The 15,371-nt window shown below is 43.4% G+C and overlaps 2 protein-coding genes across 8 annotated transcripts in view; both read right to left on the bottom strand.

Moving 5' to 3' along the window:
- The window catches only part of ramp1 (receptor activity modifying protein 1), a 134,962-nt gene extending 125,027 nt beyond the window's left edge, over nucleotides 1-9,935 (bottom strand). The window contains exon 1 of the mRNA XM_014165457.3: nucleotides 9,502-9,935. Coding sequence (XP_014020932.1) covers nucleotides 9,502-9,559 — 58 coding nt within the window. The 5' untranslated portion in view covers nucleotides 9,560-9,935. The remainder of the gene's footprint in view (nucleotides 1-9,501) is intronic.
- A 1,554-nt stretch (nucleotides 9,936-11,489) lies between these two features.
- LOC106582392 (band 4.1-like protein 5) overlaps nucleotides 11,490-15,371 on the bottom strand; it is a 59,659-nt gene continuing 55,777 nt past the window's right edge. For all 7 annotated transcript variants that reach the window (XM_082967207.1, XM_082967208.1, XM_082967205.1 and 4 more), the window contains one exon: nucleotides 11,490-14,854. In XM_082967207.1, the coding sequence (XP_082823333.1) occupies nucleotides 14,788-14,854 (67 nt within the window). In that variant the 3' untranslated portion in view covers nucleotides 11,490-14,787. The remainder of the gene's footprint in view (nucleotides 14,855-15,371) is intronic.

The raw sequence follows: 15,371 nt of genomic DNA on the forward strand, positions 1-15,371 counted from the left end.
CACACTATCTACCTAGAAAGTTTATTTGTATTTTTTGTAGCTGTCTACAAACCACCACAGACCGAGGCTGGCAGTAAAAACGCACTCAATGAGCAGCATTCCACCATAAGCAAACAGGAAAACGCTCCTCCAGAGGCAGCGCTCCTAGTGGCCGGGGACTTTAATGCAGGGAATCTTAAATTAGTTGTACCTCATTTCTATCAGCATGTTAAATGTGCAACCAGAGGGAAATAAATTCTAGGCCACCTTTACTCCACAAACAGAGACGCGTACAAAGCTCACCCTCGCCCTCCCTTTGGCAAATCTGACCATAACGCTATCCTCCTGATTCCTGCTTACAAGCAAAAATTAAAGCAGGAAGCACCAATGACTAAGACTATAAAAAAGTGGTCAGATGAAGCCGATGCTAAACTACAGGACTGTTTTGCTAGCACAGACTGGAATATGTTCCGGGATTCTTCCGATGGCATTAAGGAGTACACCACATCAGTCACTGGCTTTATCAATAAGTGCATCGAGGACGTCATCCCACAGTGACCGGTAAGTACATACCCCAACCAGAAGCCATGGATTACAGGCCACATTCGAGTTAAAGGTTAGAGCTGTTGCTTTCAAGGAGCGGTACTCTAACCCGGGAGCTTATAAGAAATCCTGCTATGCCCTCCGATGAACCATCAGACAGGCAAAGCGTCAATACAGGACTAAGACTGAATCGTCCCACACCGGCTCCAACGCTCGTCGTATGTGGCAGGGCTTGCAAACTATTACAGACTACAAAAAAGGAAGCACAGCCAAGAGCTGCCCAGTGACATGAGCTTACCAGATGAGCTAAATCATTTCTATGGTCGCTTCGAGGCAAGTAACACTGAAACATGCAATGAGAGCATCAGCTGTTCTGGACGACTGTGTGATCACGCTCTCCACAGCCGATGTGAATAAGACCTTTAAACAAGTCAACATTCACAAGGCTGCTGGGCCAGACGGATTGCCAGGACGTGTACTCTGAGCATGCACTGACCAACTGGCAAGTGTCTTAACATTTTCAACCTTTCCCTGTCTGAGTCTGTAATACCAACATGCTTCAAGCAGACCACCATAGTCCCTGTGCCCAAGAACACTAAGGTAACCTGCCTAAATGACTACCGACCCGTAGCGCTCATGTTTGTAGCCAAGAAATGCTTTGAAAGGCTGGTCATAGCTCACAACACCATTATCCTAGAAACCCTAGACCCACTCCAATTCGCATACCGCACCACAACAGATCCACAGATGATGCAATCTCTATCGCACTCCACACTACCCGTTCCCACCTGGATAAAAGGAACACCTATATGAGAATGCTATTTTTTGACTACAGCTCAGCGTTCAACACCATAGTGCCCTCATAGCTCATCACAAAGCTAAGGACCCTGGGACTAAACACCTCCCTCTGCAACTGGATCCTGGACTTCCTGACAGGCCACCCCAAGTGATAAGGGTAGGTAACAACATATCCGCCGCCGCGCTGATCCTCAACACGGGGCCCCTCAGGGGTGCATGCTCAGTCCCCACCTGTACTCCCTGTTCACTCATAACTGCACGGCCAGGAACGATTCCAACACCATCATTAAGTTTGCTGATAACAACAGTGGTAGGCCTGATCCCCAACAATGATGAGACAGCCTATAGGGAGGAGGTCAGAGACCTGACCGTGTGGTGCAAGGACAACAACCTCTCCCTCAACGTGATCAAGACAAGGGAGATGATTGTGGACTCCAGGAAAAGGAGGACTGAGCACGTCCCCCATCTCATCAATGGGGCTGTAGTGGAGCAGTTTGAAAGCTTCAAGTTCCTTGGCGTCCACATCACCAACAAACTAACTTGGTCCAAGCACACAAAGACAGCTGTGAAGAGGGCACGACAAAACCTATTCCCCCTCAGGAGACTGAAAAGATTTGGCATGGGTCTTCAAAAGGTTCTACAGCTGCACCATCAATAGCATCCTGACTGGTTGCATCACTGCCTGGTATGGCAACTGCTCAGCCTCCGACCGCAAGGCACTACAGAGAGTAATGCGTATGGCCCAGTACATCACCGGGGCCAAGCTTCCTGCCATCCAGGACCTCTATACTAGGCAGTGTCAGAGGAAGGCCCTAAAAATTGCAAAAGTCTCCAGCCACCGTAGTCATAGACTGGTCTCTCTGCTACCACACGACAAGTGGTACTGGAGCACCAAGTCTAGGTCCAAGAGGTTTCTAAACAGCTTCTACCCCCAAGCCAAAAGACTCCTGAACAGCTTATTAAATGGCTACCCAGACTACTTGAATTGCCCCCCACGCTGCTGCTACTCTCTGTTATTATCTATGCATAGCCACTTTAATAACTCAACCTACATGAACATAATTACCTCGACACTGGTACCCCCTGTATATAGCCCCGCTATTGTTATTTACTGCTGCTCTTTAATTATTTGTTATTCTTATCTCTTACTTTTTTGGGGTATTTTCTTAAAACTGTACTGTTGTTTAAGGGATTGTAAGTAAGCATTTCACAGGTCTACACCTGTTGTATTCGGCGCATGTGTTTTGATTTGATTGTCAAGCAAATCACTTCAAAAAGTAGGTTACCTATGCACATTATTCCAAAATAATTACAACATCAGAACACTGTGCACCCGTCAACTTTCCTTCAATTCGCAAGTGGCTGAAACTATCTCACCGGAGAAAGCATCCGAGCGAATAAGCATTTCGCTACACCCGTGATAACATCTGCAAATTATGTGTACGAAACAAATAAAATGTGATTCGATCAGTGCCCCTTTGTCTTACTATATGTAGCTCACATATCTGATGCAGTCTGACAAAAAAGACAATGACATGCCTAGCAAAAGTATTCAGTGGGATTAAAATGTAAACGTATTTAATTGTCATTTTTTTGTCAACAATCTAGTCAAAATATCTAATGCCAAAGTGGAAGAAAAAAAAATCAAACATGTTTTCAAGGTTAATAAAAATGTGCTAACTAAAATAGTCATTGCATAAGTATTCAGCCCCTTTTTTCATGCAAGCCTAAATTAGTTCAGTAGTAAAATTTGGCAAGTCACATTATAAATGACATGGACTCACTGTGTGTGAAATAATACATGTATTTTTTTATGACTACCCCTTCCTCTGTCCCCCATACATAGAACATCTATAAGGTCCCTCAGTCAAGTATTGCATTTCAAGCACAGATTCAACTACAAAGACTAAGGAGCTTTTCGAAAGCCTCAAAGAAGGGCAGTGATTGGTAGATGCGTAACAATAACAAATCAGACACTGAATATCTCTCTAAGCATGGTCTAGTTAATAATTATGCTGTGGATTGTGTATTAAATACCCCCTAGAGTCTAATGACTCGGGGCTGGTTTTCTACTGAGCTAACATATAGAATTGTATTAAGATGGTCATACCGAGGATCATTTAGCTATTTGATTTCAAATGTTAGGACGTCTGTAGGTATGAAAAAATATATACAAAAATTATTTGGATTAAACATTCGGCCTTACTGCTATTAGCCCACATAAATCCATTTAATAACAGATGCATATATGGAAAAACAGAAACAAAATGTAATAAATCAAAAGGAATTAATTGTCTGCCCTATATCAGAGATACACCGAGCATACAAAACATTAAGAACACCTGCTCTTTCCATGACATAGAATGACCAGGTGAATCCAGGTCGAAGCTATGATCCCTTATTGATGTCACTTGTTAAATCCACTTCAAATCAGTGTAGATGAAGGGGGGGAGACAGGTTAAAGAAAGATTTATAAGCCTTGAGACTTGGTGTGTGTGCCATTCAGAGGGTGAATAGGCAAGACAAAAGATGTCTTGTGACACTTGTGGGGTTGTAGAACAAAAGGGAGCACAGCACTGTGTTCGTGAGAGTTACAACTTCCTATAGAGGGGTGTAGAGTGCCGTCCAAAACATCCGGATGCTACAGATGTTTTCGTGAGAAGACCAATTTCCGGGATGTCTCCTGGTCTGACAAACATCGCTGTAGCTCAGCCACCTTCCACCGCAGATGTAGAAGGCCGAACATCAACAGATGCAATGGATTGAGACACAGCAATAAAACACTCTAGCTCAAACAGGGGGGTTTTGTGTTATTATTTTATTATGCCTCGAGTGGAGCATGAGGCCTCAAGCAGAGAATCTTTTATTTGGATTTTATGGCCAGTTCATGATGCCGCTGGATGACATGAGGCCTGAGGCAATTGCCTCTTCTGCCTAATGGTAAGTCAACCAGTGTGTGTGTGCGTGCGTCCCTCTAAATCATACTTTTGTGAGCTGTTTGCACTTCCTTAACATGCAGCATGCAGCTCAGTTGGATCAAAGAGTCATTGGTACACAATGAGTTGTCCAGCTGAGGGCTTGAAGCAGTGCTGCTACGTGCACATGCAGGGGGTTTGGCTTCAATGGGAAACAGCCAGGCTCCACAAATACTTGTAATTACCGTCACGGCCCTAGATGTGGCTGGCTGCTCACTGAATGACTGGCCCCTGAGAGCAATTGTCCTCACTCTCTCGCTCAGCCTGCCGTGACCAGTGGTTAAAGGGCGATAGTTAGTCTAGCGGTTAGAGCATTGGGACAGTAAACAAAAGGTTGCTGGTTCGAATACCTGACGAGGTAAAAAAAAATCTGCCAATGTGCCCTGGAGCAAGGCACTTACCCCTAATTTATCCAAGGTTGCCGTACTACTATGGCTGACCCAGTAAAACAACAAATGTCACTGCACCTATCAGGTGTATGTGACAATAAAACAAAGTGTGGCGAGAAATGCATCCCAAATGGCACCCTAACACCCTATTTGCACTGGTTAAAAGTAGTGCACTATATAGGGAATTGGGTGGCATTTTGGGGACAGCCATACTGCAAGTATTCAGACCCCTTGACTTTTTCCACATTTTGTTACGTTACAGCCTTATTCTAACCCACAAATGCTGATGCTCCAGATACTCAACTACCCTAAAGAAGGCCAGTTTTATTGCTTCTTTAATCAGGACGACAGTTTTCAGCTGTGCTAACATAATTGCAAAAGGTTTTTCTAATTATCAATTAGCCTTTTAACACAACGTGCCATTGGAACACAGGAGTGATGGTTGCTGATAATGGCTGGTACGGTATGTAGATATTCCTTTAAAAGTCTGCTGTTTCCAGCTACAATAGTCATTTACAACATTAACAATGTCTATACTGTATTTCTGATCAATTTCATGTTATTTTAAAATGGACAAAAATGTGCATTTCTTTCAAAAACAAGGGCATTTCTAAGTGACCCCAAACTTATGAGATATATATATATATATAGCTCTCTATCTATCTATCTATCTGGAGATATATATATATAGAGAGAGAGAGAGCGCCCGATAGAGATGGCGATAAAGATACATAGAGATATATATAGAGAGAGAGACAGATAAAGATGGAGATAGATATAGATACATAGATATAGATAAAGAGATATATAGAGATGGAGATGTATAGAGATGGAGATGTATAGAGATGGAGATATAGAGATGGAGATATAGAGATGGAGATATAGAGATATGCGGTGATGGAATAGAGGAGTGTATTTTCATATCTTCACTCCCTGGATTTTGGGTCACTAATGAGAAGCCATTGGATGTCTCTGTCTGCAGCCAGCAGGGATGCTGTGCCTTTGCTATACAAGGTTAAATGTGCTTTATAAGACAGGCATGAAAACCAATGGGCTGTAAAATCAGCTCTGCTGCCCACTGAGTGAAATAAATAATGCTGAACAGAGTTATGAACAGAGTTAAAGCAAAAAATATTGGCCTATTGCCATGCTACATTTGGCAGAAGTCCGCTCACTGAATATGGGAGACTGACCATAGAAAGAGTTGTAGATATTTTTTTATATATTGTCCTGTTGGAGAGGGGCAGTATGTGTCCAAAACAAATGAAAAGAATCCCACACTAGTGAAGACAGATGACTGACCAACTTTAACTGTACGTCTGCAGTATGTGTGTTGGAGAGGGCCAGAGAGAGAGTAGTGGGGAGTCTCCTGTGAGGGCAATAAATCTCAGAGGATCAGTGTTGATTGCCACACAAAGCCAGCTCTGAAAAAGGGGGGGGGGGGGGCAAACTTGACACTTCCTCCCTGCTTCAGTCATCCCATGGGGTCATTGTTTTCCCCTACCAGCGGTAGACCATCGCTCTGTCTCTTAATGCTACTTAGCCAACTCCAATAGGTCTCCCTCGTCCCCTCCCTCCATTTTATTCCTTACCAGCGGTACTCATCCACTCTGTCTCCTAAACTACTTAGCTAACTCCTCTGGGCCTCACTTCACCTCCTCCCCTTTTCCCACCACCTCCTCCACAAGTCAATACTTCAGCCTTGTTGTCAGCACCTCTGATTGAATGCTCGATAAACTCCCTCTGAGTGACATCATGTAATGATGAAAAACAGGGTTCACAGGAGGTCAGAGTTCCAAAGAAACAGAACTGACAAACAGGAGACACAGCACTGCAAACATGACAAACTTAGTTCAGTTTGTAGATTTTAGTCCTTGCCAGAGAATAACCTCATATAGGAAAAGCATGCTGGTGCTTCATGGGGAGGAAGTGTTGGCGTCAATCAAGAATGCTCCCTATAATCTGGCACTCCTACAGTCACTCATTATTCAGGAGCCCTCTGTTAAATTGGACATGTTTAATTAGAACACCGCAGCTAAACGAAGCATGCCTCACCAGATCAGAACAACACCGCAGCTAAACGAAGCATGCCTCACCGGATCAGAACACCACCGCAGCTAAACGAAGCATGCCTCACCGGATCAGAACAACACCGCAGCTAAACGAAGCATGCCTCACCGGATCAGAACAACGCCGCAGCTAAACGAAGCATGCCTCACCAGATCAGAACAACACCGCAGCTACACGAAGCATGCCTCACCGGATCAGAACAACACCGCAGCTAAACGAAGCATGCCTCACCAGATCAGAACAACACCGCAGCTAAACGAAGCATGCCTCACCGGATCAGAACAACACCGCAGCTAAACGAAGCATGCCTCACCGGATCAGAACAACACTGCAGCTAAACGAAGCATGCCTCACCGGATCAGAACAACACCGCAGCTAAACGAAGCATGCCTCACCGGATCAGAACAACACCGCAGCTAAACGAAGCATGCCTCACCGGATCAGAACAACACCGCAGCTAAACGAAGCATGCCTCACCGGATCAGAACAACACCGCAGCTAAACGAAGCATGCCTCACCGGATCAGAACAACACCGCAGCTAAACGAAGCATGCCTCACCGGATCAGAACAACACCGCAGCTAAACGAAGCATGCCTCACCGGATCAGAACAACACCGCAGATAAACGAAGCATGCCTCACCGGATCAGAACAACACCGCAGCTACACGAAGCATGCCTCACCGGATCAGAACAACACCGCAGCTACACGAAGCATGCCTCACCGGATCAGAACAACACCGCAGCTAAACGAAGCATGCCTCACCGGATCAGAACAACACCGCAGCTAAACGAAGCATGCCTCACCGGATCAGAACAACACCGCAGCTAAACGAAGCATGCCTCACCGGATCAGAACACCGCCGCAGCTAAACGAAGCATGCCTCACCGGATCAGAACACCGCCGCAGCTAAACAAAGCATGCCTCACCGGATCAGAACAACACCGCAGCTAAACGAAGCATGCCTCACCGGATCAGAACAACGCCGCAGCTAAACGAAGCATGCCTCACCGGATCAGAACAACACCGCAGCTAAACGAAGCATGCCTCACCGGATCAGAACAACACTGCAGCTAAACTAAGCATGCCTCACTGGATTAGAACAACACTGCAGCTAAACATGCCTCACTGGATCAGAACACTGCAGCTAAGCATGCTTCACTGGATCAACCAGCAAGGAAAACACACAGGGTCCCGTGTGGCTCAATTGGTAGAGCATGGTGTTTGCAACGCCAGGGTTGTGGGTTCGATTCCCAGGGGACCAGTACGGGGGAAAAAAATGAATGAAATGTATGCATTCACTACTGTAAGTCACTCTGGATAAGAGCGTCTGCTAAATGACAAATGTATTAAACATACTGCTAAATGTATTGTATTTTGTAAGAGAGTGAAATTCCACCCTCATTTAAGCTATTTAAAAAATAAATGCTTTATTTAGACAAAAGGGAACTAGAGAGAGTGAGACAAGCTATGTAAATGCTCTTTGAGCTTGTTTTAAATATGATTTTCTTGTGATTTTTAGCCAGGGTCTTAGGGTACAGTAGTGTGGACAGCATTTTGCACAAAGGGTTGTGTATTGATTGAGGTTCTGTTATGAACAAAACAAAATGGAGGAATGTTTTAGCATGACATGCTCCCATTTCTATACTCAGTTTTGAGATTAAAAAATGATTAAAAAAAAATGAATAAGGGTTCCCTCATTTAAAAGTCAGAGCTGCTGTATGGGTCCTAACACACAATGGCCTTCTGCAGTTATGACTCAGACTCTCACACAGTTAAACACTACAGACCATTACAGTACTATGCGAAGCATCCACAATTACCGGGTTTATCGGGGAAACAAATAATATTAATCATATAATATTGAATGATGTGAACTATCATTTGAAAATGATCACCTTATTTAGGTAGGTCAAAGTATTCCATCTGTTTTAACAGTAAAACCTAGCTTTCTAATAGGCAAAGAGAATACTAGCCTATTCTTAGACAGAAATAGTTAAATAGTTATGAGGAGCCATGTCTTGGTCCTGTGAGTCGGTGTGTGTACTGGAAATATAGAGAGGCTCCACGTGGATCGTGCTGAAGGGGAAAGGAAAACTGGGGAGCAAAGTGAAGCCATTAGGTGTGCACAGATCGTACAGACAGAAACATCCCTCAGCAGACCTTAGCACAGCAGGCTGGTTAAGAGAAGTGTGAAATACATTTCTCAGCAGGAGGGACCTTTGCATGATTCATTAAAATCGATTATTAACTTGAATGGATGGGTCAGTTTTGAGCACCTCCAACTTGCTGGAAAGTCTAAATGTCATATTGACATCACATTTTTACAAGCCACTTAGACCTTCCATGTCTGGAGCGTCCTCCTTTCACGAAATGTTATGAAAATGCCCTTAGGATATGTAATAATTCGGATTCATGATGACGACTTTCCATATATACACACACACGTCAACCCTCTGGCTCAGACAAGCACGTTTATTTGTTAGAATGAATATTATTTTTCATGTTTTCTTAAATGATTGAATATATGAATCTCTAAAAATATTAACATGATTTAATAATATTTATATATTACGAATGAATCAATGATTTGACATGATGAAAGGGTTGGTCATTATTTTAATATGTCAATACTTTATCATCGTTCCAGTTTCTATCGAATTATGTTTTGGTCATCATTCATTAAAGAAAGAAAGCCTTGAGCGGCATAAATTATAGCGGTGCGCTGCGCGTCTCTCCAAAACTTACCTACAGCCAGCCACAGGAGCACCTGTTTCGACAACACTGGTGTGGTATCCGATGCCATGGTCTTCTTTAAAAACGACTATCCAATGCAAGAAGTTGGAGAAGCGTTATGATGAAACCGACGATATACGCGTCACAGTTCTCCTCCCTAATGTATCCACTAAGAAAGAGACGACCCTGTCACAGAGTTGTAATCCATAAGCATTCGACTCGTTCTTCTCAGCCAACTATAAAGGCAGCTCAACTGTCGTCACGGTCACTATCACCTTGCGCAAAAACTCGGGAAAGGTACACTTGGGTCGGGTCGTCGGGAGTTTTGCTTTCCGTCGACTTTCTTTACGAAATAGATTCGCTATCATTTAAATGAATATGCAACCAACATCGAGTCTTGACAATTCAAAAATGGTAAGTTCCATTAGACTCCAAAAACCTTGCGTACAACGAGGACATACTTGGCAACTCCAACCAACCATGCGCAAGCCCGAAACGCACTGAGCCAGAGTAGAGCCTCCAGTGAACTCCTGGGTCTCGAGCGTGCGTTCTGTTGACTGACACCAACAGAGAGTGCGTAAGAGAGCCAAGGGACCATAACCAGAAGGTAGGCCAGGGTTCCCCAACTGGCGGGACGCAGGTGATTTGATCCCCCGCGTTCTGAGCAAAACACATCTATAATTTTATTTTTTGGGGTCATAAAACACCAGCAAATCAGCTCAAAGTTATTTTAATTTTGGAAATCTGTTCCAAAGTATTCCCAAGCATACAAATGTCAGCAAGGTTTAAAATGATTAGGTTTTAGGCAAATGTATATGTTTGGGCTTCTTGCGGTGAATTTGCAGTCTATCAATATATATATTTTTTTTATATGTTCCGGCCCCCTGAAATCGGGACGCAGCTGTATCTAGTCGATTATCCTAGTCGATTATCCCCGATGTGGGTATCTATTCTGGGGGTAATGCCGCGTTCAAAGAAACTGGGAAAGATCGAATTCCTACTTTAGTGTGTTCAAAACACGTCTGTGAAAAAAATCGAGTTGATCTCGCGAACTCGGGCCTCTTTCTAGAGCTCCGACTTTCCGACCTGAAGATCACCAACGTCATGATTTGACCTCGTATTGTTCGAGTTCCCAGTAGTTTTGAACGCAGCATAAGGCAGAGGCCGATTTTGCTGCAGGGACTACACTACATTCAGTACTGTACATAAAACAAATTGTGACCAAATGGTGCCTTTTACACATTCAAAATGAACACTTGCTTCTGGGAAAAGTGATCAGTATCAGCCTGGTGTCATTGTTGACATTATAATAAAACGACTTCCATCCTAGCCTACTACAATGTGATGTCAATGTTGATAGGCTTCAACATACATTTTTTAAAAGATAATACATTTGACCTATGGGATTGGATTTAAGGGGTTAAACCAGACAGGTTGTGCAAGCTTGACGATAAAGTAGTACAGTCCAACCTCACCTAATGTTGCCATCTAGTGTTAGAATATATCAACACAGAATTACAGCTCCTGCAGTCCCAGCAAACAGCTCCAATTCCAGTTCCTTATTGCTAATTGGTATATATCATTCATCTCTCCACCTGATAGCTGATGTGTGGTGAGCGTTCTGGCAGAAATGGTTGCTGACCATGCATCCCCCAAGTGGGTGCTACACATTGGTGGTGGAAGAGGTGAGTCTTCGAGCATCTGGAAAGGCTCTATAGGAAATCAATGAATGGATGCGGATGGGCATATCATTCATGATAATACTGCATGTACAGGAAGAGATCAACATTTTCTCAAGGACCAGAGGTCTTAAATGGAAGAATTCACACTTGTTTTTTTATAATACTTTTTTTACTTACAGAATTTACTACATTGTACAAAATTACTACTGGCATACTAGCCTACATATCCTTTAAATAGTAATGACGTTCAATGTACATACAAGACACAAATCAGTATGGTGACCATCTAGAGCAGTTTTTTTTACATCTTCAATACACTTAAATACAGTGCGAATAACAAGGGTGCTCTTACAAAAAGAGGAATAAATTAACGTAGGAGAGCTACAGCACAATTGCACTTACATGGTGAAGCACAATTTCTAACAGCAGAGAAAAACAGTGATATGTTTAACTGAGAAAAGTTTCCTCTCAGATAGAGCTTTAAAAAAGACCACTCATGTTGGTCAATCGCCATCTCTACAATCTCTGATGCAGACAGAATTCAATAATATGACAAAGAATGTTCTTGCCAGGCAAATAAGTTTAGAAACTCAGCAAAAAAAGAAACGTCCCTTTTTCAGGACCCTGTCTTTCAAAGATAATTCGTAAAAATATAAATAACTCCACAGATCTTCATTGTAAAGGGCTTAAACACTGTTTCCCATGCTTGTTCAATGAACCATAAACAATTAATGACCATGCACCTGTGGAACGGTCGTTAAGGCACTAACAGCTTACAGACGGTAGGCAATTAAGGTCACAGTTATGAAAACGTAGGACACTAAAGAGGCCTTTCTACTGACTCTGAAAAACACCAAAAGAAAGATGCCCAGGGTCCCTGCTCATCTGCGTGAATGTACCTTAGGCATGCTGCAAGGAGGCATGAGGACTGCAGATGTGGCCAGGGCAAAAAAATTGCAATGTCCGTACTGTGAGAGACCTAAGACAGCGCTACAGGGAGACAGGATGGACAGCTGATCATCCTCACAGTGGCAGACCACATGTAACAACACTTGCACAGGATCGGTACACCTGCGGAACAGGTACAGGATGGCAACAACTGCCCGAGTTACACCAGGAACACACAATCCCTCTATCAGTGCTCAGACTGTCCGCAATAGGCTGAGAGAGGCTGGTAGGCCTGTTGTAAGGCAGGTCCTCACCAGACATCACCGGCAACAACGTCGCCTATGGGCACAAACCCACCGTCGCTGGACCAGACAGAACTGGCAAAAAGTGCTCTTCACTGACGTGTTGTGGTTTTGTCTCACCAGGGGTGATGGTTGGATTCGCGATTTATCGTCAAAGGAATGAGCGTTACACCGAGGTCTGTACTCTGGAGTGGGATCGTTTTGGAAGTGGAGGGTCCGTCATGGTCTGGGGCGGTGTGTCACAGCATCATCGGACTGAGCTTGTTGTCATTGCTGGCAATCTCAACACTGTGCGTTACAGGGAAGACATCCTCCTCCCTCATGTGGTACCCTTCCTGCAGGCTCATCCTGACATGACCCTGCAGCATGACAATGCCACCAGCCATACTGCTCGTTCTGTGCGTGATTTCCTGCAAGACAGGAATGTCAGTGTTCTGCCATGGCCAGCGAAGAGCCCGGATCTCAATCCCGTTGAGCACGTCTGGAACCTGTTGGATCGGAGGGTGAGGGCTAGGGCCATTCCCCCCAGAAATGTCTGGAAACTTGCAGGTGCCTTGGTGGAAGAGTGGGGTAACATCTCACAGCAAGAACGGGCAAATCTGGTGCAGTCCACGAGGAGGAGATGCATTGCAGTACTTAATGCAGCTGGTGGCCACACCAGATACTGACTGTTACTTTTGATTTTGACCTCCCTCTTTGTTCAGGGACACATTATTCCATTTCTGTTAGTCACATGTCTGTGGAACTTGTTCAGTTTACGTCTCAGTTGTTGAATCTTGTTATGTTCATACAAATATTTACACATGTTAAGTTTGCTGACAAACGCAGTTGACAGTGAGAGGACGTTTCTTTTTTTGCTGAGTTTATATTCATGATACAGACAGAGAGAGAGAGAACACTACACATCTTCTCAGAGTGGCTATTTTAAGTATTCAAAAAGTACTCAGACTTCACAAAAAAAATATGTATTTTAAGTCTTTCCGTTGAGATGGGTGTTGTTCACAGATCACTTGTTCAAATGAACTGTATTTGAAAATGTCTTCTGCTTTTACCTCTACTGCACATCGTCTCGCAAAGACCTACTTCTGATCTACCGCCCGTCTGATATCTAAAATACATTCTTAATTACATCTTACGTTAGTGAATAATACAGTTGACTGACAACTTCCTACCACCAGAGATCCTGTATGTGATTGGCTTAGTGTGGAAAAGAACCAATGGAGAGCCAGTTTGTGATAGGCCTATTTGCTCTGTCAGCCTACGAGTCATGTCACCTGTCATTGATGACCACAGCCAGAAACAGTGTCAAGACTACAAGATATTACCATCACACACAGACACTCCAGTCGTAAGCAGTTGACTCAGTAAGATGATAAAGTACAGTATAGGCCTAGATACAGTAGTAATAGTGGTAGTATTAGTAGTGGTAGTATTAGTAATAGTACTATTAGTAATAGTAGTATTAGTAACAGTAGTGATAGTATTTGTAATAGTAGTGGTAGTATTTCCTTACTGTGTAAAGTTATGGAATCATAATTTAACATTCAGATAGCTTAAGGCAGGTTGTAGCTACAGTGTTTTTATATGGATACAAAATAGGCATAACATGGCTAAATTCATGCCTGCATGCTACATATTGCTGTTGTCATCCTCTGATAACTGAGTCTTAATCAGATTCAGAAATGTCTAGTGAGCACCAGGTCCTAACTGAACACTGGTACTTGATCGATTCACTCTGGATGTCTTTAAATTAAAAAAATAACAGGACAAAATAAAAAAATGTAATAGAAAGTCATTGTTTCATATCTTCTAAGAGTCCAGGTCCAGTGCTCCAACGTAATCCAGTGGCTTGAGGAGCAGATGTCCTCTTCCTTAGCTCTTAGCTCTTATTGCAGTCCCTTCCTGCTTAAAACATTTTTAAAAGGGAGTCTGTGCACTTTGTAGGAATGCTTATGAAAAGAACCAGTGGACCAACTGTGGTACTAAAATAAAAAAAATAAAAAAACACTGCTCCAAACTGGAATCTAGTGAGATGAAGAATACAAATAATCCAATCTCTTGATTGCTGCTGGTTTGGGAATTGTTTGAGAATGCAGTAGGAGATACTGGTTGTCACTAGGGAAGGAACTTCCCCCAGGTTTGGGAATGCAGTAGGAGATACTGGTTGTCACTAGGGCAGGAACTTCCCCCAGGTTTGGGAATGCAGTAGGAGATACTGGTTGTCACTAGGGCAGGAACTTCCCCCAGGTTTGGGAATGCAGTAGGAGATACTGGTTGTCACTAGGGCAGGAACTTCCCCCAGGTTTGGGAATGCAGTAGGAGATGAATGTTCTCAGGGTAGGAAGTAGCCCCCTAGTTTGGGAACACCAGGAGTAGGAAGTATTCGTTGTGAGGAGGGTAGAAGCTAGCTCCCCCCTGGTTCCCACTCAGAGCTCAGTGGTCAACAGACCTTTGTGCTTCATGCCGTGCTCTTTGGGTGGCTGGGCCACAACGCTGGTGAGAGGAGAATACAACTAAATAAAAAGCCCAGAACACCTACTTTTCAGTGTGCACAACATAAGATAATGTATCATAGCACTACTCTAGTAGAATAGGAATATTGTATTGCTAGCCAGTATAATGTGATGCATGGGAACGCCACAACGTAATGAGAAACTGCACAAGACAATTCACATCCATCAATCTATGCATATTGTTCCAGGAGACCTGCCTGCACCATTCATCTTTCCATTTACCTGATGTGATCACTACTAACTTTTAGTGTTCACAACATTCATCTTAACAAACAGACTTTATTCAGCAGTACAGTCAAACTTTATAACTTCTGTAGAGATGTAGTGGAAAATGAAACATTTAGCTTCAGCTTTCACCAAAGCTATTTCAAGATATGGAAGCTCATCAGGACCATAATTAGTAAATGGGGATGTTAATCACTACAGGCTTCAATTATTAACAGGATGGAGAATTATATTGTCTACTCTTTACAACAGAGCATATGGCATGGCATCAA

The sequence above is a fragment of the Salmo salar genome, chromosome 21, assembly GCF_965601325.2.
Source record: "Salmo salar chromosome 21, fSalSal1, whole genome shotgun sequence".
Classification (NCBI taxonomy): domain Eukaryota; kingdom Metazoa; phylum Chordata; class Actinopteri; order Salmoniformes; family Salmonidae; genus Salmo; species Salmo salar.